Genomic DNA, 27,971 nt, shown 5'->3' on the forward strand with positions numbered 1-27,971 from the left:
ATAACAATGCACTTTCTAACAGATTCACAAGTGCTCTTGAACCCTGAGAATTCACTTATTTGACTATGTCCTGAATTTACTTATCTGTGAATATTCTAATCACTCCCCACCTCTATTCCATTTGTGAGCTCCTTGAGGGAGAGACTTCTTGTTTTCACTGTATCCTTAGCAACTCAACTGCTTTGTTGGTTGATTGACTAAATGGTCAAAGGTAATTTTCAGATTGAGCCACAGCACTTTTTAGATGAGTCATGGGGTATAACAATTGTTTCTAAAATAGGGCTCCAAAAGACCTCCTATCCCTAAACTTATCTAGGGAAGACTTTTTTCCTTTATTTTCATCTTTAAAGGGCTTTCCTGCCATGCAAAAAAAATGTATTATTCCCTTTTTTTCTTCCTTTATTATATACTATATGAAACACAGGGAGTGGGGAGAGGAGGGAGTGTAATTGGGTATAAAAAAAAAAAGAGTCACAATAGCAAGCTATTTTATTTCTCAGTAAGACCAGCACCCAAGAGTATGTAGTTAAGAAATATTTCCCCCCCCCACAAAAAAAACCTATGTTTTAATTTTAAGCTTCCACAGTCTTTTGAGTACATATGTCAGAATTCCAGCAACCTGAGGAGCCATATAAAAGAGAGTAAAGTGAGTGTGACATGGTGGCCTTAACATCAGCAGCAGCGTATGCATGTGTGTGTATGCGTGCTCAGGCATGTGTATGCATGGGTGTGGGTGTGTACATCTGTGCATGTAGCTCTAACTTCAGGTTTCTAGTAAGGAAGGAGCTCAAAGTAACTGTTTACCTTCTATAAGGATGAAAAAAGCTCAGTATTGTCTGACTTAGGCCAGCCCACATGGGTAACCTAGAAAACTGCAAGCATCTGCCATGCCGAGAAGAGTCTCCTTGCTGTCCTGGCCCTCCCTATCAGAGGCCGTTTCACCACCCCCTTCTCTCTAGCCCTGGCTGGCTGGCTTTAGGAAGACTCAAGAAGCAGACTGGAGTTAGAGAGGGAAGAGCCTAGTAAAACATGGTTGACAATAGGCCTTGTCATTCTGTTCTCGGAAAATGCCCTTGGACAGCTGTGTCAAGCAGAACGCACACACAAAATGCTCTGGGTGAAACTTGTGCCCCATGGCACTGACGCAGCGGCCGGTGATGGGTTGCTCACACCCATGGCAGATGGTTCCTTGCCGCTGATGGTAGTGCAGCTCGCAGAAAGGCTGCCCATTCAGCTCATAGAAGGAGGCTGTGGAGAAAGCCTGGAAACAGTCCTGGAGGCAACAAGAGAAAGAACGTGCACATGCTACAAAGGAACCACGTTTAACCATCCCCAGAAAACAGAAGCCCAAGGCCTGAACGCCCACAAGCCTATCAAGGGAATTGCTGACCTGGGTATCAGGCAACAGGCCTAAGGGCATATCATCTCTTGAATAACACAGCTGAGAAAGGTCAGGACTAGGGAAGCGGTTGTAGAATAAGCATTTCTACAGCACATACTACTTGCGGATTTTGGTACTAATCACTTTATAAATCTTATCTCATTTTATCATCAAAACCACCCAGGGAAGTAGTTCCCATTTTACAGCTGAAGAAACTGAAGCAAGCAGCAGTTAAGTGATCTGCCCAGGGTAACCCAGTTAATGTGTCCAAAGGATGAATTTGAACTCAGATCTTTCTGACTTCAGGTCCACTGCTCTATTTCCCTGTGTCACCTAGGTCCCCATCAAGGACACTGTTGGTCCATTCTCTTTTGGAGGGCTCTGTCTTGTATGCAGATTTGGGGGGAGCACTGACCTCTCTCAGAAAGCTCTCTAAGTCATGGGATCATTAGCTATGGATTTGGACAAGGATGTAATCCAAACCCCCTCATTTTGCAGAGGAAGAAAATGAGACCCTGACAATCCTGGTGATTTTCAGGTCACACAGGTGGTATTTGAGGCCCCCTTACTAGTCCCACTGCTAGCTAATTCTCTCAAGGACCCCAGGCTGACTGACCCCACACACGAAGCACTCAGGGTGCCAGACAGCGTCCATGGCAGACAAGTAATTCTCCAACACAGGACGGTTGCAGCCTCCACACCTGGGAGCAAACATGGCTAGGAAGTCTTTCCGGCAGTACGGCTTCTTGTCCTTTTCATGGAATCCTGGGGACACAGAGTCAAAGGGTCACTTCACCATGTGAAATAAGAGTCTTTACATCAAAAATCAAGATTGTCTGTGGCCTGGAGACCAGGTTAACTTATTCAGAATAACATTAGTTGGCTGGGGGAAGGGGGGGGGGGGGGAGGAAGAGACCTTTTCCTCTGGCAGTGAAAAACCATGCTTGATACCTGCTCTCTAGGTCTAGGAGGGTCTCCTGTTGGTCAGAGACAAGGCAGCTGCCTGCCCCTCCCCACTATGGGGAGGCTCCTGCGATCTTCTTGGCTCTTGAAAGGAGAGCAGACACCTTTCAGACGTCCTGAACTAGATTCCAGCAGACATCTTAAACTCAGTGCGTCCCAAATCACTCATGATCTTTCCTTCTCCTACTTTCCCTGTCAGCGTAGAGGGCACCACCGTGTTCCCAGGCCCTCCCAACCCAGGAGCCACCTGGGATTCCTTACTCTCTCACCTCCACATCCTTCTGTTCCCAAGGTCTATTGTTTACACCTTTGCACCATCTCTCAAATACTCCCCCTTCTTTCCTCTGACACTGCCATCCCCTGATGCAGGCCTTCATCACTTTACACCTGGACTACTGTAAAAGCCTGCCCACCTCACCTCTCTCTCCTTTCTCCAATACCTCCATTCAGCCACTAAAAGGATTCTCCTAGAGTATGGCTATTACCATGCCTCCCCTGCCCCTCTCCCCCACTCAATAAACTCCACTGCCTTCTTCTTGTCTCCAAGAGTAAATACAAAATGCTCTATTTTGCCTTCAAAACCCTTAATAACCGACCCCCTCCTACTTTCCCAGTATTCTTCCACCTTACTTCCCAGTGACCCTGGCCTCCTGGCTGTTCCATGAACAAAATACTCCATCTCTTGGCATTTTCTCTTGACGTTCCCCACACCTGGAAGGCTCTCCCTCCTTCTCTGCTCCCACTACTGACCTCCCTGGCTTCCTTTAAAACCCAACTAAAATCCCACTTTCTGCAGAAAGCCTGCCCTATCACCTCTTCATTCCTCAGTCTTCCTTGTTAATTCATCCAGTCGGTGGCTTGTTTGTATTTACTTACAGGCTTGCTGTCTTATCAGATTGTGAGCTCCTTGAGGGCAGGGACTGTCTTTTGCCTCTTTTTTGTATTCCTGGCACTTTAAAACTACCTGGTGTAGGTCCTTGATAAATATTAACTGATTGACTGACTAATGGAGAAAAAGTATGGGAGTAAAACTATAGCCACAAAAGTGGATGTGGCAAACATGGGCGAGGTTGCCTGCCTCGTGCAACACCCTACCTTTGGCAAAGTGCTTCAGGCACAAAGTCCCTCTGTGGTAGGTAATGCATTCCTTAGAGCCACACTTACAAATGAGGAACCTTGGCTTCAAGATAAGTATGACTGCCTATGATCACAGAGCTAGTCAGGGTCCAGGGTGGACTGTGAGCCCTGGTCTCAGGACCCAGTATCCCTCTTATGTATGCACACTACATAAGGTGGAAACTCTGAGCTCAAAGTTTCACAATATGTATTTTCCCTTGACCTTAACTGGAAAGAACTGTCAGAAATGAACTTAGTAGACCCCTTTATATTCTCTGACCTCTCTGCCAATTCTACTAGAAGAAAGCCATGTCAACTAGATTCCAAGCTTTTACTGTATAAAGAAGAGAGTTGAAGAGATTTCTTTTCTCATTTTCTCCTTCCCCACTGGGAAAAGAAGTCTACCAGTGGCAGCTTTTTCTTTTTCCTCTTACAAATCTCCTGGACAGAAACGGGTGGAGCAACCAAGGGCCAACTATAGTCTTGGGTAGAGATCCTCCCCTCTTCCCAGAGTCCCTGAACCATCCCACTGGGTCACTTGGTGATGTATTTTACATTATCCAACTGACTCAGCTTTGCTGAAAAGCAGCAGATAAATGAATAGAATCTAAAAATTTGCTTTCTTTTAATTACCTACTAGTGATGCTGGTTCTTAGATTAATGAATGTTTGTCGGAGGGAAAGACTGTGTCATTGGATGCTTTTTTCTGGCATTTACTGCAAACATAGAGAAGGAGCTAAATTCTTCCCCTCCATCATACCTAAGAATTCCATCAATTTCACATGGCCTTAGTCTTATTAACAAAGGCACTTCACTGAAGTCTGCTATTGAGGCCATAGAGATCTGCTAATCATCACACTGGGCTTCTAACCAGTTACACTGAATCAAGCCTGGTAATGGACTATGATGGTGAATAAAGCCACTTTTAATGTGGCTCTCATGCTAAATGACCCAGGAATTGCCCTCTGAGAAGCAGCTGCTCAAAAGAAGGGCCCAGGAGTCTCAAGAAAGAGGCAGAGAAGTAACAACAGTCATTTCAAATCACAAGAGTCTCAGGAGAGGAAAGATCAAAACTAATCAGTGAAACTTTCTGCGATGCCCCTCCATTTAATAATGTAACAAATTGAGAAAGTTTCAGCCCTGAGCCCCTTGAGGCCCTCTCTGGGGCCAAATACCTCTGGAGGGCTGATGAGAAACACTGACAATTAAAAGTACCACAACAGGGAAGAGGGTGTTGATGCTCAGCTGAGACTGTGAGCCACGGGGGAAATTAGTGAGCACCTGCAGGGCCAGTAAGGGAAACAGTGAAAAAGAAAGACAGGGATTCACTGTGGGCCTGCTCTCAGGGGACAGCACCTGCACCAGGGAGGGAGGGCAGATGAAGCTCAAGTCTTTAAGGGATGCAGAAAAGTACAGATGAAAGTGATTTCTCCGGAGGTTAAACAATCAAGCAGTCACTGAAAAGAACTGCACTGTCTGTGGTAAAACAAATATGCTTCCACTACTAAACTGGCCAAAAGATAGAGAGCCTCTAGCTCAGAGCAGTCTTCCTGTAGGCAGGTCTGACAACAAAGGAGGCAGGGGGCAGGCCTCCCACTCATTGACAGGCCTTTTGTGGCCCAAAACCTCCATTCATAAATTGGTTTTCATTGATTCTTAAAGGAACAAACTAGCCCAAACAGAAATGAAAATGGTCTCTCCATTCAAATGAGACCCAGTCTGGGAAAGGAGCTTCAGGCTAGGGTGAAGACTGCAAGTTACCTGCGGGAATCTGGGAAAGTAAGCACTTGAGCTACAGGGCTCATCGGCCAGGCAGGCCGAAAGCAGGGGCAGCATGTGCCAAGGACCAAGGCAAACCTGTGTTCTCTTCTTCTAGACACGTGCCCAGCGTCTGGAGGAATCTCCTGGGCCGCACCTACCTTCCTCATTGAACACCTCCCCACAGTGGAAGCAGAAAAAGTGCTCTGGGTGCCAAGTTTGGTCCATTGCTGTCAGCACCTTCTGTGAAAGGGACACACATGCCCATGTCAGAATGTGACGATGCCCCCACAAGCCAGGTCTGTCTGCCTGGAGCAGCCTGGAGGAGCAGATGCGTTCTTACTTACATCAAGAATGGGGGCAGCACAGTACGCACACCGGGGAGAGAAAAGCTCATGGTAGTCCTTGGAGCAGTAAGCCAAGCCTCCGCGCTCAAAGAAGGGGCTGCTGCAGCCGATTTCCTTTTTGCAATGATTACAGACAAAATGTTCCGGATGCCAGGTCCTCCCTAGAGCTGTGATCACCTACAGCGGCAAAAAAAGATGAAATGCCTGCTATGTGAGAAGCACCGTGTGGGACACTAGGTTACAAAGACAAGTATGGATCAGGCCTGGCCCTCAAGGAGCTTCTATTCTACTGGGATATGACACGTACACAGAGAAGTAAATAAAGGTGAGCTAAGGAGAGAAGAACGTCCAAAAAACCACTAAGCCTCCTTTAGGGACTAGGCCAGAGCTGGGGAACCTGCGGCTTTAAGGCCATATGTGGTGTTATAAAGATTTGGATTCAGCCAAAAGGCCTCACCTAAGGATATAGAAGGCCACATGTGGCCTTGAGGCCACAGGTTGCCCACTCCTGGCCTAGAGACTCCACTTAACACAGTCCCTCAAAATGGTGAAGATGAATCATGCAGGAATATGCTCAAGAGTCCTGCAAAGAAAATAGGAAAAAAAATCTTTGTAGCAAGTTTCACTGATATAGGATTTATTTCTCAAATATATAGGAAACTGAGTAAAATTTATAAAAATAAGAGACATTCCCCAACTGATAAATGGTCAAGAGACATGAACTGAGAGTTTTCAGAGGAAGAAATCAAAGCTATTACCAATAGTCATATGGAAAAATGCTCTCACTCACTAATAATTAGAGAAATGCAAATTAAAACAACTCTGAGGTACCACCTCATACCCATCAGGTTGCCTAAGAAAAAGAAAATGACTAATGCTAGTGGGGATGTGGGAAAATAGGCAACTTTATGCTAACATACTATTAGTGGAACTGTTAACTAGTCCAACAATATGGAGGGCAATTCAGAACTATGCCCCCAAAGCTATAAAACTATACATATCCTTTGAACCAGGAGTAACCGCTACTAGGTCTATACCTCAAAGAGATCAATGAAAAGGAAAAAGGATCTATTAAAAATAGAAATATTTATAACAGCCCTTCTTGTGGTAGTAAAGAATTGGGAACTGAGAGAACGGAGGTACAAGTTATGATTTATGCATGTGATAGAATACTATTCTGATGTAAGAAATGAAGGGGATGGCTTCAGAAAGACCTGAGAAGAGTTATAGGAACTGATGCAAAGTAAAGTGAGCAAAACCAGGAAAACAATTTATGCAGCAACAGCAATATTATAAAGATGACCAAATGTGAAGGATCTAATAGCTCCGGATCAGCACAATGACCCACCACAACTGTAAAAAACTCATGATGAAAAATGCTATCTATCTCCAGAGACAGAACTGATGGACCTAGAAGGCAGATAAAGCCTTTTTTTCTCTTCTTTTTCTTATTTTATTTTTCAGAACATGACTGATGCAGAAATTTTTTTTTGCATGACTTCATATTTGTAATGGGTTTGGTATTTCTTGCATTCTCAGTGGGGAGGTAGGGAGGGAAACAGGAGAGAAGAGAACCTAAAACTAAAAATAAAACAAAACTGAATTTTAAAAAACTTTTAAAAAATTAAGGATCCTGAAATGGTGGCCACCTTTCTCATCTAATTTCCTCAGAAGGTCTCTGCTTCACAGAATGGGATAAAATGATGACAAAATATACATGCGACAACAAATGCAGAAAAAAAGAAAGGAAAATTATGAATTTTTTTTAATAAAGGAGGATTTTCACTGCCAAATCTTAATTTATATAACATAAGGTGCTCATTTCAAAAAGTATCTGGGAACTTTTTTTTAAAGTAACAGGTCAATAGAAGGATAAGCCAGATATAGAATCAAAGTCAAGGAACATTAATGTTTGAGAAACCTCAAATTATAAAACATGGGGGTAGGAGATGGGGTGGAAAAACTATTCATTATGGAGAAAAAAAAAACCTGCTGAGATTATTTAGCATCATAGCAAAAAAAAAAATGGAAAAATGGGACTGGAACCATACTCTATAATAAATTACGAGATCAAAAATCTTAATTTTTAAATAAATACCACAAAATTTAGAAAAGGAATGATATATTTATCCCAATTGTGGAAAGAAGAGAAATTCATATTTACCAAATGAAGGAAATTATTGATGACAAAATTAATTTGATTGCATAAAAATAGACTTTTAATACAATAAAAAAGCAATGCATTCAATAAAGAAAGCAACATATTGGTGAAATTTTTGGTGGCAAAATAGATCAGATAAAAATCTGACATTTAAAACTTCTACAGTGGTCGTGGAGTAGGAAGCTCCTTGCAGACAGGAAGCGCAGCCTTTTTTTTTTTTTTTTTGGTCTTTGTATCCCTGTTGCCTACCATTGGGCTAAAGAAGAAATAGCGGCTCCATCAATACTTAGAGAAGGAGATGGCAACCGACTCTTGTATCTTTGCCAAGAAAACCCCACACTGGGTCACAAAAGGTCAGACATGGCTAAGCTGACTGGACAACAACAAATACTTGTTGACTGGTTAAAAATGAATTAACTCTGAAAAACCCAGTTAGAATTTGCTAAGAATGAGGCAGAAATGCACATTAAAACAAGGGAACTTTATTATTTAAATAATACTTGTCATTTTGATGTTTGTAAGGGGACAACTGATGCTGATGGTGCTGAAATAAGAAGCACTACTACATTGTTGGTGGAGTTGTGAATTAGCACAACTTTGGTTACAGCTTTTCCCTTCCCCCACCCCTCCCAATGGTGGGGAAGGTAAAGATAAAAGATCTTTTTAATTGAAGAAACAATTAAATTTGAATTTGTATACCTTTTCTGGAAAGAAATCTGGCAACAAGCCACAAGTTATAAAACAGATTACACACTTTAACCCACAGATCCCAGTCCTAGGGCTACACTGTAAAGATGTTACTAATGGGAGGGAAATATTCAGAGTGGCTTTTTTTGTAAGAGCAAAAACTATAATCAGCCCACAAGTTCAGTGTCTGGTGAATGTTGAGTAACTCGTGATATATCAGTGTAATGTAATATTATTGTACCATAAGAAATTAGAAATATAAAGAAAACAAAGAAACATGGAAGCCTGGGATGAAATGATCCATAATAAGGACAACATTCACAGAGTAAAATACAAAATATACACGGGGCCGCTAGGTGGTACAGTGACTAAAGCACCGGACCCGGGGGTACAGGAGGACCCGAGTTTGGTTCCAGCCTCATACACTTAACACCCACACAAAAAAAAAAAGAGCCGTGTGACCTTGGGCAAGTTACTTAACCCCAACTTCCCTCCAAAAAAGCAAATATACATATATATAAAATATACAAAAATAATAACAGAAGCAAAATCTGATAATGTGACTAGAAGATCAGAAAGGGGCAGAGATGCAAGCGAGTAGAATGCCAATATTTTGCTTAAGTTGATATATACACCCTGGGCTCCTGATTCATGTAAACACACACACACACGCCCGCGCGCATACGCGCACACACACACATACACATGCATGCACACGCACATTCCTACCTTTCCAGCAATGGGCTTTTGGCAGGAAGCGCAGTGACCCTTGGGGACGGTAGCAATGCCAAGGTCTTTCAAGTCCTGCTCCAAACCCCCAAGCATTGTGTCCAGGGAGGCACTGGAATCTTTCTTCTTTGGCACTGGCTCCTTGAGGCCATCAGACTTTGCCATGACCTGACAGCAGGAAGAACAGTCTTAAATGGCATGAAAATCAGCAGCCTCATATGCTTTCATGTTCACAAGCCCATCTTGCAACCAGATCCCACTGTTACTTATGTGTAAGAGCTGGTAGAAAGGCTATGACCCAGGAAAAGTATTGAAAAGAAATACTTGGACCAGCCAGATAGCCCAGTGGATAGAGCACTGGCCTGGGAGTCAGGAGGTCCTGAGTTCATATGTGACCTCAGATACTTGACATTTACGAGCTGTGTGACTCTGGGCAAGTCACTTAACTCAAATTATTTCACCAAAAGAAAAAAATGAAGAATAAAGAAAATAAAGGTGCCTAGACAGGGTAGGTTCTTGTGGCCCTGATCTCTTATGACCCTGTGTTCTCTACTAGTACAGCTAAAAGAGCACTGTCCCGGGAGTCAGGGGACATGGGTACAATGCATACAACCAGAGTGACTTTACTCAGTCTGACCCCCTGTAAAATGAAGTGCTGGGACTAGATGAGCTTGAGATCTCCTCCAGCTCCAGCGCTCTGATCCAATGACCTTCTAACTAGTTTAGTACCTTCCTGATAAACCAGGATACACAATCCGGGAGGGAGGGAGGGAGGGGAGGGAGGGAGGGAGGGAAGGAAGGAAGGAAGGAAGGCAGGAAGGAAGGAAGGAAGGAAGGAAGGAAGGAAGGAAGGAAGGAAGGAATCTACCATGATGCCCTCACATGATGCCCTCACTGCCTACACAGTCAAGTCAGAGGCTGGATGTGTGGTTTAGGGAAGAGGGGAATCTAAGTGACATCTGGAGGCCATGCAGAAGGATCTCAGAACTCAGTTCAAGGGCTAATAGCATAAGGCCAATGCAATATTCACAGCACCCATGGCAGCTATGAATATGCTGGTGTAGTTGTGAATCACAAAATTTAACAGGCTCTCCACACAGAGGGCAGAACCAAAGTGTTTATTCAAATAACAGAAAACTGAGTCCCAAACAGCAAAGCCAAATTCATTACAGTAACCACAAAGTTGGTACACATAACCAATGCAGTGAACACCAACATTCCCAAGCCTTCCCCAACCTTCCCTCCTCAGGCCTTCAGAACCAAAACAGGCTCTCTTAAGCAAGAAAGCCCCTCTCTCACTCACACTATGTGCTCAGCCTCCTCAATGCTTGCTCCCAGCAGTTCTGACTGTCTCAGCTTGTGGTCAGCTTTTTATTCTGATCATTAGCTCCTCCCTGTCCCACCCCTTCCTGTTGCATCAGCAAGTTCCTCCTACTGTGGGATTCACAAGTTCTGTTTCTTTTTTGCTTTTTGGAGGGGAATTGGGGTTAAGTGATTTGCCTAAGGTCGCTTGGCTAGTTTTTGTGGTAAGTATCTGAGGCCGATTTGAACTCAGAGAACTCAGGGACTCCTGACTCCAGGGCTGGTAATGCAGGGCTGATCCACCTAGCCACCCCCTACAACACAGTTTGTTTCTTAACAAAGACTTGATATAATCATGGACAAGGCTCAACTTGAAATAAGGCCCTAAGTACTTTGCTTGCCATTACAAGGGGCAGGAAAGATCTTCAAATTCCCATTATCATTACAAATGGTTGGAGCAAAATAGCTTTCAGTTTAATATGAGGGAAATGTTGCCCAACCATAAAGCCAGCGAGCAGCAGCCTCTGTGACACTGGGGGTGTTCTCAGAGATGCCAGATGACCCCCTGTAAGGCAGGGGTCCCTGAGGAGGCTAAGGTCTCACTGGGTGACCTCTCTCCCTTAAGCAGCTCTAAGACATTATGAGGTAGTAGTGATAAGTGCAGTAGATTTAGAAATCAGGTCTCCTGCCCTCTACTAGCTTGGACAAGTCACTTTACTTTGCTTGATGATCTCATCAGCTCCCACTGATTTAATTAGCATCTCTATACTGATGATTCTCAAATCTACTTTTCTTGCCCCAATCTCTCTGCTCACCTCCAATTTCACACCTCCCCCTTGACTTTCAGAAGTAGAAATGGATGTCTAGCAGACATCTTAAATTCAGCATGTCCAAAACCAAACTCATTATCTTTCCTCCTAAACCCTCCCCTGCTCCCACTTTCCTTGTTGAGGACAATATCATTCTCCCAGCCCCTCTCAGGATAACTTAGGAGTTATCCTGGACTCCTCACCATCCCTCACTCCCAGAACCAGAACCTCTTGATTTCACCTATTTCTCAGAAATAGCCCTCCTCCTTTCCTCTGACACTGATGCCCCCTGGTACAGGTCTTCATCACCTGCCACCTGGACAACTGAAGTAGCCTCCTGCGGGGTCTGCCTACCTCAAGTCTCTCCTCACTCCATCATCCACCCAGTCACCAAAGTGATTTTCCTAAAGCACAGGTCTGACCATATCAATCCCCTTACTCAAATGGTTCCCTATGACCTTCAGGATCAAACACAAAATCCTCTGTTTCATGTTCAAAGCTCTTCATAACCTGGCCCCTCCCACCTTTCCAGCCTTCTTACATCTCATTCCCTTTTTAGACTTTACACCGTGTGTTCTTTGATCCAATGACATAGGCCTCCTGGCTGTTCCATGAACAACATACTCCATCCCTTGGTTCTAGTCATTTTCTCATTCTTTTTTCCTACTCCAAATCCTGTATAACCTTCTGGATTTTTCTTGAGTCTACACTTTTCGTGAGAGGTCTTTGACCTCTTGTTAGAAATGTTGTGGACAGGATGTCTGCTCAGGAAGGGGACTGGCATGGAGAACCTTTCAATACTTAGGATGTGGTAAACAGATTTTGCCCACTAGGCCCTGTCATCACTAATATCTCACTTTTCTGGGCTTATATTTACTTATCCAATAAACATTTCATGTTTACACAATGAAAAATGATACATTTGCCTGTGTTGTAATTGTTTCATGTAAGACAGGACTGTATCTCCCCAACTGGCTCATAGATTTCTGTACAAGAAAACAAAACTTTTGCATTTTAGGCACAAGCGTGCCAGAAACAACTCTGTTTTTAACATACTGCTAAATCCAAGCATTTCTACCACCTTCTCTCAGAGATTACCTCCCATTTATAATGCATACAACTTAATTATACACAGTTGTCAGTGCCCCCCTCCTTTACCCTACAACACTTGTGGATGTTTCTCTACCATAAGACAATTCAGGTTACCTTGCAAATTAGCAAAGATGACAAAAAATGGCAATAGTCAACCAGGTTAATAGTACACTAACATATTGTTGGTAGAGCTGTGAAATGGTATAACTGTCATGCAAAGCAACTTGGAATTATGCAAAGTAACTAAAATGTTCATGGAGGGCCACATGTGGCCTTGAGTTGACGCCCTGGTTCATACCCTTTGAACCAGAAACTTCATTACTGCCCTTATACCCCAAGGAAGCCATCCATGAGAAGAAAATCCCCACAGAAACCAAAATATTTATAGCATCACTTTTTGTGAGAGCAAAGAATTACAAACAAAGTCGATGTCCACTGACTGGAGAATGGCAAACAAACTGGTACATGAATGTCATGGAATATTATTAGTTACAAGAAATGACGTGTTTGATGAATAGAGAAGAGGACGGGAAAAACTACATGAACTGATGCAGAGGAAGTCAGCAAGAAAACAAGAGACACAATGAATAAAATAATGTAAATGTAAACACCCCCAAATTCCCAAATGAGTGTAGCAGAAGTATAAAGATCAAGTAGGACTCAAATGAAGAGATATGAGACAACACCCCAACATACCCCTTTGGAAGGAAGGGATATTCACAGGTGTCAGACATTGTACAGGTTTGAGGGCTTTTTCAGGGTGTTGATTGTACTGATTTCTTCCTCTACATTTTCTCTCTCCATTTCTCCCTCTCCTTCCTTTCTTTCCTCCCTCTCCTCCCATCCCTCCCCCTTCTCACTCTTGCTTTTCAAAAAAATACTATTTGGTATATAGAATGGCTGTGGGGGGGGGAATTGGGGAAAACTACAATGATGCAAAAAACATAAGACATTAATAAAAACTGGCAATATTTTTTTTTAATTTAAGGCAACATTTGTAGGAATCTTGAACAAGGAAAAGGACCTCATATTAAAATAGCTTAGGTTTAACATTCTACTTCATCTTAATCTTCTAAAGCTATTCAATTCCTTCTTGACTATTTACCTCAAGGACTGAAAGGGCTTCTTATTCTCTGAGACCAAGATCCTAATCCAAGGGCTCTTCACCTGATGTCGATGAAGTTTTATAAAATATTTTGACAACTGTGTTTCGAAATAGTTTCCTTGTTTTCTTGTATGCATGTAAAGTCGTTCTTCTAAGAAAGGGCCCATTGGCTTTAGACGCCAAAAAGGTTCATGACACAAACAAAGCTAAGAACTCTTGCTTTTAACTCTTCTGAACAAAAAGGCTGGCCCAGTCTCTAGGCGGGTCATAGGGCTAGTACCTTTTTTTTTTGCTTTTTGGAGGGCAATTTGGGGTTAAGTGACTTGCCCAAGGTCACACGGCTAGTGATTTCACTGGATAAAGAAGGCAACAATCTTGATTGGACATTAGGTACTTTTTGCCTTCCTCAGATCTTAGGTCTTTGTTCTTGATCTTTTATACACTTTCCCAAAGGGAAAGGAAAAGTCTAGAAAGGATTGGAGACGAGAGAAACATTTATTTCTCAATATTTTAAGCTGAATTAAAAGGAAATTTTTAATATGTTTCCATGTTTCTTAATGGTCATGGCTATTATCACAGTCGATTTCTGTAGCATATTGGCATCTAGCACAATTCTGGGGATACAGGCCAAGATACCTGAACTGATTTTAGTCTGGGAAATAGGTTGGTGTCACATGAATCTACACGTCATTCCCTGAAGAAGAATGGAAACCAGAATCTTGATAGAGGTCCTAAACAGAAAACTTGGTTTTACCATTAGGTGCTACATTACTGCTCCTTGTGAAAGCCTGGAGGGCAGAGAACACACTTCACACTTACCTTGGCCTGCATTTGACACAGGTGAGCCATGAGCTGGTCTAGCTGTGCTGCCGCTGAGGTGGCCTGAGGCTGCCTCTGGGTCTCTGGCTCTTGAATATCACTGCAAAGGAGAAAAAGTACAGCACACGTCAGTAATGCCCGATGGCCAAATCACCCCAAACTGCAGCTTTAACTGTCACTTCTCTAGCTCAACATCGGACCTCTAAATGGGGACGACTTTCCAAAAAGGAAAAGTAAAAAAGATGAATTAAAGGCAGTTATGGATGTTTTGTCCTGTGCTTACTTGGTTTTGGTATCCATTTGCCACTAATACAAATAGTTCTGTTTCACAATGGAGTGTATAAAGTGTTTAAGTGTAACGTCAGTGGGAATCAAGATCTTCCTGCCCGTTAATAGGCCTCATGTGGAGCCCATTGAGGGAAGCTTGTTTAGGGGAGGCTTGCTTTTAAGAAGGCTTTCATACCTTTTGTTAATTTCTAATTAGGCCCTGAGTCTGCGGTTCATGATGCCTTCTGGCTCTGACAAGTGTGTATACACACTCTGAGTTGGTATTCTGCTTTGGGGGCTCATTTATGAGAAGGATTTTGTGATTCCCTGGTTGAGATTTTGAGTGGCCCCATGTTCAGAGCTCCTTGCCTGCTTATATACAAAGGCTCTCTCCATCCAGGGATGTATTTAAAGTATATAGTTGATTCAGGCAATCAGAGCCCTGTCTGTTGATGGTCTTTATTTCTCTGCTTGTATTTTCTCTGAAGTTTAGGGTGCTGACTTTTCCTCTAAACTAGTGAATGTAATTTTAAAAAGATGGTTCACCCCTTAAACAACTGTCTTTCCTACTAAAGCAGATCTAAGAACCTGTGCTAGCAGACAAGCTGGGTATGACAGTATGGGTGCTGCTACACTAAGCTTCAGCCTCCAAAGGCCCATTTTTACCAGTGCTAAGTAGGAATGAAGAGACATTTTAAAGGGCAGTCCTCTTAAAATGGCTTCCTTAGGGGTGGCTAGGTGGTACAGTTAATTTAGAACACTGACCCTGGAATCAGGAGGACCTGAGTTCAAATCTGACCTCAGACACTTAACACTAGCCCTGTGACCTTGGCCAAGTCACTTAACCCCAATTGCCTTGCTTTCCCTCCTCTAAAAAAAAAAAAGGAAAAAAAAATTTTATATGGCTTCCTTGAGGAAAAATGATTTTGCCAGTTTATTACATTTATTCTCCCTTCTGACATTTTCATTCATTGATGCAATAAACATTGAGCACATACTGTGTGCCACACATTAGGTTAGGGACAGGTGGGAGAAGCCATGGTGCCTGGTTTCATGAAGCTTAACTTAAAGTCAAATATATGACTAGAACACAGGACACAGGGTGTTACTGAGCTCTGATCACTATCCCAAGCCTGCCATCAATACCCTATGGAACACAATAAATTGCTCTGCCTAACTAAATCTCTCTTTTGACCTCTCTCAGACAACAGTAACTAAATATGGTCCCTCTCTTTGCTCAGGGGGGAATGGCATGGCTCTCTCATCTTATGGGAAGAAGACAAGAACCCTGCCAAAGGGGGTTGCTCCTAAAGTCCAAACAAACAAGCACCACATGATGGAGGAGGGGCATGTGATAAGTTAACAGCTGTGAATATGGATTCATTTTTGCAAATACCATTGTCTAAAAGAGCCACATAACCACAGTTCCTGTGGAGAACCTCAAATACACATCATAAAAGTATTAAACTATTATATGGCTAATATAACATGCCAAATATGCTGATGTTTTCACCAAATAGATTTTCACCATCTCCCTTGAACACAGAGAATTAAAAAGGTGGGTATTTTAAAATGAAGAGAATGAGTTTATTGTTTAAGAATAGTTTACTATTAATCCTTCATCAATTGGTACTGAATCTAAGTATGCAAAAAAGTATCTGAGAGGCTGATTTACAAGGGATATATCAATTTGTATTTCTACTTAAAATCCCCTAGAAATGCAGGTGAATAGATGCAAGTAGAAAACTACCAGTCTGCTATAGTCCCTGTCTTTAAAATGATGGCAAGGCTTTCCATGTCCTTTTTTATACCTTATTTCTGTTACCTCTGATTTCAGGGTAAATAGGGAAAATAGCTACCAAGCTGTTTCTTAACGTAAAAGAAAAACAATTCACCTGCTTCCTTTTCTGCCTCATAGATAAAGGGGTAGGTGGCTGCCTGTCTGCACAGATGCAGGATGGGGAGGAAAATGCAACATTTCTTTCTAGCCCCATTTACTACAATGGAGGAGAAATAAAAAGGAAAAAGACTGATGGATCTTTAGGGTCCAAAGAAGTAGTGATTAAGACAGCACAGTGAAATAGATCAAATGAGAAATTTAGAATAGTCAGAAGATCTTGATTTGAATCCCAGTTCTGTTATTTATCTTCCCCATGACCCTGAGAAAATTATTTAACCTCTCTGAGCCTTAGTTCCCTCAGTCTTAAAAAGAGGGGGTAAAAAATTGAGTAAAAATAGCAGTATCTCTTCCGCCACCATAGGCACTCAAACACCTGTAAAGCAAACCTTCTCAAGGGATCACTGTCCAGCATTTCCAGTGCTACCACCTGCCTCCAACTCCAAGGTAGGCTTCCACTGCCATGTTGATCAAGCACCTTAGCAGCCTCACAAGGAGAACAACAAACAGACATGATTAATCAACAGGTGACATAGACAGTGAGGCTGTGTCCAAGGATATTAAATTTATGTATCTGGGTTCTCATATTGTTGGGCAAATCAGTTTCTCTCTGTCCGCTTGCCCAAATGTGCAAAAGAGAATGGGATATCTGGCCAGCTCCCCATCTCCTAGGTAGGGCAGGGCCATGTGAATTTTGGGATCACTTCTACTTTTCCAGATCTGGAAAAGAATAGCAAGCACTTAGCATAATGGGAATTTGAAACCTAGATCAGCTCAGAGATGAGAAATGGTGGTGAGACTATGATAAATTTATGATCACAGTTATCACTATCAATCTAAACATTCCTGACGACCAACATTTAAATAAAAAGATAAATGAAAATAGAATACCTGTAGACATTGGCCTCTTCAATCTTTGTAGTATATATCAGCTGCGCCTAAGACATAGAAGTGTGGTGAGAAAACAAAAAACCTCCATTGTTTTTGCATTCCTTGATTGAAATCATTCTGCAGCTATGGTTATAATTTCATAAGGGAAGCAACTGATGCTTTTCTCCTATGAGGGTCCTCTATCCCTCAAAGGAGGCTCATTCCAATAGAAAGCCCTTCCTTCTAGGCAAGATTTGGATGAGTAAAGAAGACAAGGGGAGGAAAAAAGTCTGCTCATCCCTCTCCTGTGGCACCCACCAGATTAGAATCATAGGAAAGTTAGTCATGGCTTATTTTTCTATAATAAATTTATCAAGGTTTTAATTCTGTGACTAGCAACCACCAAGAATAATCTTTGAGAACTGTTAATGTCTTCTTAAGATATAGGGTCCCTCTCTCAGACAAATGCGTATAAATTCTATGTTTTAGGTTTTTGTTCTTTCGGGAGGGGGGTGTTTTTTATGTGGGTGTATATATGTGTGTGTATACACATACACATACTTACACGGGGGGTCCTGAGAGATAAACCAGAATTAACATGACCACTGTAGGTCAGAAGTAGGGCTTGAACCCAGGGTTTCTTGACTATGGTGACAGTTTGATATTTACTAAATTATGATGCTTTTCATACATTGTATGTTATCCCAAACACAGATTGCTCTTCCTTCCCCATTCAATATAGCTGATAGAAATCCCTTGGTAACCTGTAATAAGTGAAACATTTCAGAGAAATAGGGGAAGACTTATAGAAACTAGCGCAGGGTGAAATGGGCAGAACAGGAGCAAAATTTGCAGAGTAACAAGACTACCAAAAAGACACTTTTGAACAACTTCAGAACTCTTGACCATAGCACTGACCAACCGTAATTCCAGAAGATGGATGACCCTGACTGAGACATACATTTTTGGATGTGGATAATTTGAGAATTTGTTTTGCTTTACTATGCATATTCATTATAATGGCTGCATTGATATTTTAAAATGGTGTGAATGGAAAGAAAATAAGTACTTAGTTCCTTTCACTGAAAATTAAATTTAAAGATATTCAGTGTGTGGCGTAGCTAGGTGGCTCAGTGAATAAAGCACTGGTCTTAGAGTCAGGAGGACCTGAGTTCAAATCTGACCTCAGACACTTGATACACTTACAAGCTGTGGGACCTTGGGCAAGTCACTTAACCCCAATTGCCTTGCCTTCCCCCTCCAAAAAATACAAAACTGAAATTCAGTGTGCATACATAGTTATAACTATTTCTCTTTCAAACAGCTTTCATTTCAGGGGTACAGCCAATATGGGGAAGACTCCTATATTCTGAGCAATATTTCAAAGATCTCTGATTTCACTTATGTCACTACACCTTCTGCCACAGCACACTGCAAGTCTTCCCCAGCTTATGGGGTCAAACAGTTTACTGCTATGAGTGACTGTTGCCATTCACTGGCAGCCAGACCCCGGGCCTGGGGTTCTCTGCTCAGTTCTCAGGGTGACATGCACACAGGAAATCACGGAACCCAGGCTCACAATCTAGAGCCTGACAGGCCTACTACAGCTTCTTCTTTGCAAGAACTGAGGCATGGAAGGAGGCTATTAATGGCCATGCATATATAGCCATTTCCCTACAGGCACAGAAAATTGAAGGAAAAACTTACTGGCATGGGCTGTGTGTCATCTGGGGCTGGACAGGCCGTGATTGCCGCCTCCACCTTCCCATCCTTGCCAGGTGGCAGGAGAGGCTTGGGATCCTTATTGCTTTCTCCTAGGGAAGATCGTTCCAGTTCTTCCAACAAAGCATCTGAACCACCAAAGAATAAGGTACAAAAGAGTCAAGTAACACATGACCCCCTTCTCACTAGAGCAGAACCTTCCAGTCCCGGCTCTCTGGTCTACCCTTTCGCTGGTTATTTCTTGTGCTTCCTATGGAATGAGATCACATTTTAACTGTTTAGTACAGTGCCTGCTACATAGTAGGCACTTTATAACTGCTTGTTCTCTTCCCCTTCCCTTGATGGTATCTCAGTGCATATACTCTGCTGCTTCAGTGGACACTGGCGATGCTTTGTGCAGACCATGGCTGCTTCCTAATTTCTACTATCTATGGTGTCAATACTGCAGTATTCATTGATGAAGTGGGCACAAATTTGGAATCTCAGATCTGGGTTCAAATCCCAGTTCTATCACTTACTTTAAGATATCTTGGGTAGGTCATTCCCCTTTTGGTACCTCAATTTCCTTAGCTTTACAGGGGGTCCCAAAAGTCTTAGTGTATTTTTAAGCTTTACTAGCTTAAGGAGTTTGGAAATTGTCGGAACTATAACTAGAGAAAGGTGAGGCTTTGCCCCAGGCAGGAATAACATTCTTGCCCTTTAGCAGAGCAGGAACAACAGAGCTTAGCACCTAGTTAGCAGAATAATTAAAATAGCAAGTTTCCAGATGGTAGGCTGTGGGTGAACTTCCCTATCCCACTCTGCTGTGCTCGTTTCTCCCCCTCTCCCTTCCCAACAGCTGCCTTGCGAGCCTGTGTCATGGAATCTGGGACCCCTCCTCCTGCCATGAAGCAAGGTCCCTAAGCTCATCACCTCATGCCCAGTTACAGCCAGGAGTATCCCCAGGACAAAAAAATGTCTCCCTCTAGCTCTGGCCTAGATGATCGCTGAGATCTCATCTAGCTGGGACACCCAGTGATCCCAGCAGAATGGCATTTCATTTTCCTTCCCAGTAGTCATATGAACCAAATAAGCCAAAGTAGGGGAAGATTCATGGTTAATTTGTCAGTCCTGCCCATTTTTCCCAGTCTTAGGGCAAGCAACGAGCAGGTTTCAAGTCCCTGACATCTAATGGCCTTGTTCCTCTGGGCCCATCACTAAAACTCAGTGTTCTGAACAACACTAAGATTTAAATACTAGTAAAGGGAAGTTTCAGACATCCAAGAGTTCCTCATACCAGTGAAATCACAGATTTCACTGAGAAGTGAAGAGTCCCTAAACCATAAACGTTTGCCTCCCCAAACATCATAGCTCCCCTCTTCCAATGCTCTGACTTTGCTTAAATGACATATTAGTGATTCCTCAAGACAGACTTTTATTAACAAGGGAAGCCAGAATAACCCTGTAAAAGCATTTACCAAGGAGGGTCAACTGCAAGTCATGGCAATCATTAAGTGGATCTTGGGCAGAGACCTATTGTGATCCAATGTGACTTTCATAGTGAAGTGGGTTAAAGGTATGAAGGAAGGAAGGAAGGAAGGAAGGAAGGAAGGAAGGAAGGAAGGAAGGAAGGAAGGAAGGAAGGAAGGAAGGAAGGAAGGAAGGAGAAAAGAGAAAGGAAGGAAGGAAGGAAGAAGAGAGAAAGGAAGGAAGGAAGAGAAAGAAAGAAAGAAAGAAAGAAAGAAAGAAAGAAAGAAAGAAAGAAAGAAAGAAAGAAAGAAAGAAAGAAAGAAAGAAAGAAAGAAAGAAAGAAAGAAAGAAAGAGGCATAATTTCCCTGATGCCATGGGTCTCTTCGAAAATGAAGGACAAATACAACCTGCGAGTAGACCCAGCTACCTGAATGGGAACCCAGATATTTGGGCAACTCAGCTTGTCCTCTCCTCTCTCAAGAAGATAAATTTTGGTTAGAAGCTGTTAGAAACTAGCTCGCTTTCTTCCTTTTTCTCTTATTTCCTTCTTTCCTCTCTCTCGCTCCTTTCTCTGTCAGTCTCTCTCTCTCTCTTCTTTCAGAATACCTCTAACCCACTTCACTCTGAAGATCACATTGGACCACAATAGGTCCTTGTCCAAGATCCACTTAATGACATTCTTTTGGGCCCTCCTCCCTTTCACCAAAAGTCAATGATAACTGTTTCTCTTTGCAGCAGCAACCCTGAGGGTCTTCCCCTCCCAGCTTGATTTCTTTTTTTTCTAATTAAAGGGGGTTACCCCTTGACTTACTTTTTACAGAGGCCTATTTACTGAATGGGTATTACCTCACCAAGAAGGGTGTACTAACTAGGTAGCTAGCTCAGTATTGGAACTGGGGGAAAAGGGGGGAGTATAGGAAAAGAGAAAGCTTCAAAACCCCCCTCTGCCCCCAAATTCATTAAACCCAGTTAGTAGGCCTCAGCCACTCTGCCTTCCCTCTATGTCACTTCTCTTAATACATCATGTTCCCCGCTGGATTGCATCATTTCAGGATGACTCATTTCAGTATGAGCAAAGGGGGGAGCAGGAAGGGGGTAGACTGGGGGAGAGACTGAATACTGGAACTCGATTCTACCCCGAACTTTTTGAGGTCTCATCAGTAGCAGCTGCTAAATAGACCATGGTGGTTTGGGCTTTTTTTTTTACAACACATACATGGTTTTATTAGATCATCAACATGTTTGTTAATGTGTACCACACCACAAAGGCAATCAAAAATTGCTGGTAACCCTGCAAAGCAACGGAGAGTGGCCCAGAGAGTATAAACTGGCTGCAGCATTTTACCATTCGTGAGGACTACAAAGGATGTCATTGGGCTCTATGGATGCTGGTAAAGGAAGTGGGCAGATCATGAACTGAGACTAAGAGATAACAGAGATGGCCTATGAGTTATGCGGGTGCTCACGACATCCAATCCTGCCCACAGAGGAAGGCCTCCCCAATAGAGAGCAAATTATCTATGGGGGAATCAAGGAAAAGAGAGACAAGGCTTGTCCACGATAGATGTAACTGGCCCTTGGGGAAGGAGCACCCGCCTAGGGATTCCAGGCTCGAAGAATAGTATGTGGTCTTCTGACATGAATGTCACAGCTTTGCAAGGTTCATTCCAAGTTACACAAAGGATTGTGGACTTTGAACTGGCAGGGAGGGGCCCCAGAGGCCACCTGGTATAATATATAGCATTTTACAGATGAGAAAACTAAGGCCCAGGGAGGTTGTCATTTGCCCAACATCACACAGGTGGTAGATGTCAGAGGAAGGAGGTGAAAACACAAATCCTCCCCTCTTTCTCTTTTTTTGAGAGGGTAGGGATGGGGAGGGAGAAGGATAGACTATATACGTTTGGGGAAGTTCCAGTTTGGAAATTCCTTCCATTGGTAGAGATCAACAGTACAATGCTAACTTACAGACACAGAAAATTTATTCTATTACTTATCTACAGTAACACAACTAATATTTGGTAGAGGCAAGATTTGAACCCAGATCTTCCTAAAGTCCCACTATAGTCCTCTAATCACTGTACTATGCTGTCTCCCATTGCTTTGTTTCTGTTTCATTTTTTCACCAACATCACAACTATTCTTCTCATTTTGTTGTCTTTTATCCATGCAGCAACCTCAGCCATCCTGTACAAGGCTCTCACCCATTAAGGCAGGGAAATGGCTGGACCTCAAGCACCTTCCAAGAAATACCCATCCTCTTGATACATTAAGGTAACCATTTCAATTCCACTTAATTCAAAAAGTAGTCAGCAGCCTAGTAATCTAGGTTCTCAGACTGACCCACTATGGCAAAGGAGACGCCCAACACAATGAGAACAGTTCTTTCCTGCTCCCAGGTTGGGGAACAGAAGTGAAAAACAGATCTTTCAGCTTCTCTGTCCAGTCGAACTAGCTTTCAAGTAAGCCTATCTACAGCAAGTACCCAAATTTTCATTCCCTTTCTGCTCCTTCATGGAGAAGCTCCCACTCACCTAGATCTTCCATCGTCACACACCCAAGCGTCTCTAGTCTCTGACTCCAACAGGTCACAGGCTCGGAAGACCACAGATAACTGAGACTGCACGAAGCACTCTCTAAATCTTTTAGTTCCTGTATTTGCTTAGCACTTCCTCTCTTTTGATTCAATTTAGGGAGTTTTTTTCTTTTTTTATGAGTCACGTACTTTTCAAAGTATGGTTAGCAGTATCTGAAAAAAAAAAATGTGACTGATAAAAGAGAGCTAATTTGGCCAAATGGCCTGCTTGACAGCTTGGCTCTGGAGCCTTGAGGAACCAAGGCAAGCATCACCAATGACTAAGACCACAAAGAGAAAACTTGGGCTGGATTCCATGGAAATGAATGACACATCTATATGCTTCAAGAAATCATTCATTAAAAAACTTTATTCCAGTGCTACAAAATTTGTGTGATTGCCCTGACAAAGTTTGCACAGGTTTATATAGAATTATTATTGTGTCAATCTATGCTATTTTCTGCCATCTTGATCTTTAGCTCATGAGAGCAATTGCTCCTCCCTTTCTATCTCGCTAGAATTAAAATGCAAAGAACAGACAATCTATCATTGCTGCAGTTTTTATGTAAAGGGATAGAACCTGGATGGAAACTGGGGATTCCCAGTTTGCATTACTCTAAATAACCATTGGATGTCAGTGCTGCTCCAAACAGCTTCAAGAAAATTCAGCAGGAAGAGGGAAGCATTTATTAAGAATGAAGAAAAGTTAATCACACTGGTGTGGAGGGGAGTAGCTCCAAATACTGAAAGGAAAATGTAATTTTGGTGTTTGCCCTAAAACTCTGGAGTTGGTCCAGTTTAAACAAATGACTTATGTGAAACTGAAAACTGTATTCTGAGATACTGTTTCAATGGTCTTCCGTGGTCCCGCCCTTAGTTTACTTTTGATTCCATCCCTTAAAAGGTTCAAGGATTTCTTTCTCTAATTAAGACTTTTGTTGATAAAACTAACCAAGGGCCAAGACTGGGGAATAATAAAAGGTATGAAAACCTAAGTCTGAGAAATGGGTAAATGGAAATTGCTTTGGTATACTGGGCAGGTCAGGCTTGACATGAACACCTGCATGACAGCTCCTCAGAATGCTTTCCGGTAAAGCAGAAATGTGAAAACCACTGAGACAGGTGGCTCTGGAGAGATCAGGGAAGCTGTGGAGGGGAGGGGCTGTGAGAGGGACCTAGCTGCAGGTGCCTTCCTGCAGGACTGACTCCATGACGTCTATCCCTATAATCCAGACTTGATTCCAGGTGCTTCTTTCCTTCCCTAAATAACTCCAAAGTTGAGTGATCACGATCCACCTCCAGTTACCTAGGCAGAGAACACCTCTCATTAAAGGAGGGTCCCTACAACATATAAACACTCCCCGATACAAAAGGCTGCCACCACGGACACGGGCCGGGAGGCCGCCCGCGGGCAGAGCCAGGATCCGAACCCGGGCTTCACGCTCCCTGTGCTCACCTCCCGGGACACCAGACGCGCACGGAGCCTGCGACTGCCTGAGCACGGCACTTAACCGCTCCCTGACTCAGTTTCCTTATCTGTAAAGTGTGCGTAATGACGGCATCCGGAGGCACAGAGAAGGGCGGGGCCTGAGTTCGGATCCTGCCTCGGACCCTCACTAGCTGCGTGCCCTCATCTGTAAAAGGGCCGGAGGAGGCGGGCGAAGCCCCGCAGGGTCTGCCCAGCGCCCCCCACTCTGGGGTCCGGGGAGCGCCTCCACGCCCTGAAAGCCCAAGGTCAGCGCCCGGGTCGGCGCTAACTGCCGCGTCCTGACGCCGCTCGCGCTCCCCGGCCAGAGAGGACCGCCCCCCCCCCCCATCTCCCCGGGCGAGCCGGACACCTCGCTTGCCGGCAAACGTGTCCCATCCCAGGGCAGCTCCGCCCGAAAAAAGCCTCCTCCGAGCGGAACTGCATTTCCCATGATGTCGCGCTTCACTAACATCCCAGAATGCTCCGCACAGCCCCGGTCTTCCTGTACAGCCTCCACCTAGAGACTACCGACTCTGAACTACACGCCCCAGGCTTCCGGGGCGACGGAGCTGGGCGCATGCGCTAGCAAAGAGGCGGGCTCGGGATCGTCTGCGGCTCCGCCCCCCGCGGTGCCGCCGCCATTTTGATACGGACTTTCATCCTCCAGCCGATGAGCCTTTTTTTTTTCTTAAAGGAGAAGCAACAGCTCAAAAAATTTACCCCCATCTCCTCGCCAGAACTGGCAGAGCTGAGGGCAGGAAGAGCTAGAGAACTGCAAGAGGGGCCCGAGGCCCGGACCGAAGGCCTGCCCAGGACAGCTTCCGTGGCCTGAGAAAGTGAGGGGAGGGAGGGGTTGAAAAGGGCCCCGGTACACGAGCAGCCCTAGCGCCTCGAGACGGGTGCGTGCGCACCTCCCTCCAGGGGCTGGAGGAAGGAAAGCGCGGGGCGGGGCCTCTGGACGCGGGGAGGGAGGAAAAAAAAGTCACATTGGGACTGTCGCGAGACGCGGCCGTTTAACGGTGAGAGCGGGTGCGCGGGGGGAAGGAAACCTCGCGCGCTCCCCTGGAGCCGCCTCCTGATTGGCCAAAAGGAGAAGTGCGGGGGGTGAGGGGCTGGGGGGCGCGAGAGGGCTCCTCGCGGGGGCGGATCCCGGGGAGCAGCGGAGCTTTGCTGATTGGCCGGCGGTGGGCGGGCGCGCGCGCGCCGCTGGCGGCGGCCCGGCCGTGAGTGGTGGTGCTGGCCCGGGGGGCGGGAGCGGGAGGGGGAAGTGAGGGCCGAGCGTGAGCCGGGCGGGTGGACGGACGGACGGACGGACGGACAGAGGGACCGGGGGAGGGGGCTGCGGCGCGGCCGGCTCCGCCGCCTGAGGAGGGCCGCAGGCGGGGACGGGCGAGCCCCGATGCCGGGGGGGACGGAGGAGCCGCGACCCCCGGAGCAGCAGCAGCCGGAGCTCGAGCTCGAGCCTGAGCAGCAGCGACCGGAGCAGGAAGGGGCGGAGGCGGCGGCGACCGAGGCGGCCCCGGAGCAGGAGCAGCAGCAGCAGCAGTCGCCGCCACCCCCGGCGGCGGCGGCCGGCGGAGCCACCGGCAGCCGGGTGCTGAGGGGAGGACGTGAGCGGGGCCGGGCCGCAGCAGCCGCGGCGGCTGCTGCCGCCGCGTCCCGCCGGAGAAAGGCGGAGTACCCCCGGCGCCGGAGGAGCAGCCCCAGCGCCCGGACAGGGGACGCCGCGGAAGCGCGGCAGGAGGCCTCGGCTGCGGAGCCGGCCCCGACCAAGAAGAGCGCTCGACTCCCGTGAGTAACCGGGGCTTGAGTCGCTCCCCCTCCTCCCCCTTCCCCTTGTCACCGAGGCCGGCCCCCCCTCCCTCTCGGCCACCGTAGTGCCTGCTCCACGTGACGGCGCGCTGTCTGCCCCCTGCTGGCGCGGGGGAGCTTAGCCTGCGGGTGTCAGGCTCCTGTGCCCGCATTTATTAAGTGCTTGCTGGGTGCAGGACCGTGGGGCCCTGAAGACAAAAGGAAGGGTGGCCCCTGCCCACCGCCCCCCCCCCCCCGGTCTTAGAGCCCCTGTTGGGAGGCGGGGCCGGGGGCGCAGAGAGCCGGGCCTGGGAGGGAGGGACAGGTGGGGGGAGCCTCTGGGGCCCCCGCAGAGGCCTTAGGCCGGACCCCGGCTCCGCCAGCGGGAGGCGTCGCTTGTGCCCCGCGTCCGTGCCCCGGTGCTCGGCGGTGCACGTGCGGTCTCCGGCAGCCAGCAAGGGCACTTCCCTGGAGGATCGCCCCGGCCTCGGAGAGCCGGGCCGTGCCAAAGTCCCTCTGGAGCGCGGGGGAGGGTTTGCACCCAGGCCCCGCCCGCTCTGCCGATCCGGGCCTCCTTCAGCCCCGGCCGGCCCTTCCGAGCTGAGCCCGCAGCTCCTTCCCATCCCTCCGGGTTTACTCCACTTGCCTCCTTCCCCTGGTGTCTAGCCTGAGCCTTGGTCCTCTGCAGCCGCTTCAGGCGGGCGCCGGGCGCGTGGGGATACAAGGACAAAGAGGAAACAGCCTTGTGGGGGGCCCTCCGCGTCCTCGGTATCTGGCTAACTCTGGCCGTCCGCACTGCTTAGTGTATTTATTGTACAGCTACCGTGTGAGTTAGCACAGGGTTATTTGATTTTTTTTCGGATTTTTCCCAGTTCGCACGTCACTCATCCCATTAACTGAAGTTTAGTTCCCTTTTTATTTTGACTTACTCAGAATTTAAAATGAGTTTTGTTTTAAAATAAGGGAGATATTAATACTTAAATTTTTTTTTAATTCAAGTCTTAATTTCCAAGTGTGGAAACTACAAAACTAAAACATGGGTGGGGAAAAAAAATGACATTGTCATGAAACAAGACAAAAGCAATTGATGTCCATATATAGGCATGAACCCTATCCTAATTACAGTTACATTTTTACCCATGGCCATTTTCAGCTTTTCAAAAGTTACCCAACCTAGCTGGTTGGAACAGAGTGCTAGACCTAGAGTGAAGAAGACCATAGTTCAGATCTGTTCCCTGGGCAAGTTACTTAATTTGTTTGCCTCAGTTTCCTCAACTGTAAAATGGGGGTAAATAATATCTACCTCTCAGGGTTGTACTGAGGATCAAATGAGCTAAGTGTAAAGCACTTAAGGCATAATAGGCACTTAATAAATACCTGTTTCCTTTCCGTCTGGACTTCACTTTATTCATCTGTATAAATGATGAGATTTGACCTCCTGATTCCTTCTCAGCTGCTGAAACCTCCGATCTGAAAGAAAGAATTAAAAGTGAAAAATTAACTAGTTGAAAATATATAGTCTTTGGCAAAATTTATTTAGCAATTCAATGCTACACCTGACCAAAAATATGAATGGTAGTGGTTGCTTTTAAACAGAAACCAATTTAGTGCAAAAAGAAAAAGATTTTTGCTTCCAAAATTAGGACAGATTTTAAGTCACTG

At 45.1% G+C, this 27,971-nt stretch overlaps 2 protein-coding genes across 7 annotated transcripts in view; one reads left to right on the forward strand and one right to left on the reverse strand.

Moving 5' to 3' along the window:
• Positions 1–474: 474 nt before the first annotated feature.
• Positions 475–27,599, reverse strand: LPXN (leupaxin). 3 transcript variants are annotated; one of them, XM_069108046.1, is made up of 10 exons: positions 26,956–27,599; positions 19,011–19,153; positions 17,325–17,371; positions 16,823–16,920; positions 14,270–14,369; positions 9,143–9,310; positions 5,566–5,742; positions 5,380–5,461; positions 1,998–2,146; positions 475–1,273 (listed from the first exon to the last, which is right to left on the reverse strand). In XM_069108046.1, the coding sequence occupies exons 4-10, from the start codon at positions 16,846–16,848 to the stop codon at positions 1,004–1,006; spliced, it is 972 nt and encodes a 323-aa protein (XP_068964147.1). In that variant the 5' UTR covers positions 16,849–16,920; positions 17,325–17,371; positions 19,011–19,153; positions 26,956–27,599; the 3' UTR covers positions 475–1,003. The 3 variants fall into 3 exon arrangements, with proteins under 3 accessions (XP_068964147.1, XP_068964146.1, XP_068964145.1); XM_069108045.1 differs by lacking the exon at positions 16,823–16,920; XM_069108044.1 differs by lacking the exons at positions 16,823–16,920; positions 26,956–27,599 and adding an exon at positions 23,010–23,163.
• Positions 25,716–27,971, forward strand: part of ZFP91 (ZFP91 zinc finger protein, atypical E3 ubiquitin ligase) — a 39,480-nt gene continuing 37,224 nt past the window's right edge. For 2 of the 4 annotated variants that reach the window (XM_069108040.1, XM_069108041.1), the window contains exon 1: positions 25,716–26,309. In XM_069108040.1, the coding sequence (XP_068964141.1) occupies positions 25,918–26,309 (392 nt within the window). In that variant the 5' untranslated portion in view covers positions 25,716–25,917. The remainder of the gene's footprint in view (positions 26,310–27,971) is intronic. The other 2 variants (XM_069108039.1, XM_069108038.1) reach the window with 2 other exon arrangements.

The sequence above is a fragment of the Petaurus breviceps genome, unplaced genomic scaffold, assembly GCF_028583685.1.
Source record: "Petaurus breviceps papuanus isolate PSGF00001 unplaced genomic scaffold, PetGlider_PUasm1.0 90330, whole genome shotgun sequence".
In the NCBI taxonomy this organism is placed as follows: Eukaryota; Metazoa; Chordata; class Mammalia; order Diprotodontia; family Petauridae; genus Petaurus; species Petaurus breviceps.

Excerpts from the sequence above, each read along its gene's own strand:
- LPXN (XM_069108044.1), bottom strand. Across the intron at positions 14,370-17,324 it reads GAAGAGGCCAATGTCTACAG|TGATATTCAAGAGCCAGAGA; the intron begins GTATTCTATTTT and ends TCTCCTTTGCAG. Across the intron at positions 1,274-1,997 it reads CTGAGTGCTTCGTGTGTGGG|GACTGTTTCCAGGCTTTCTC; the intron begins GTCAGTCAGCCT and ends TGTTGCCTCCAG.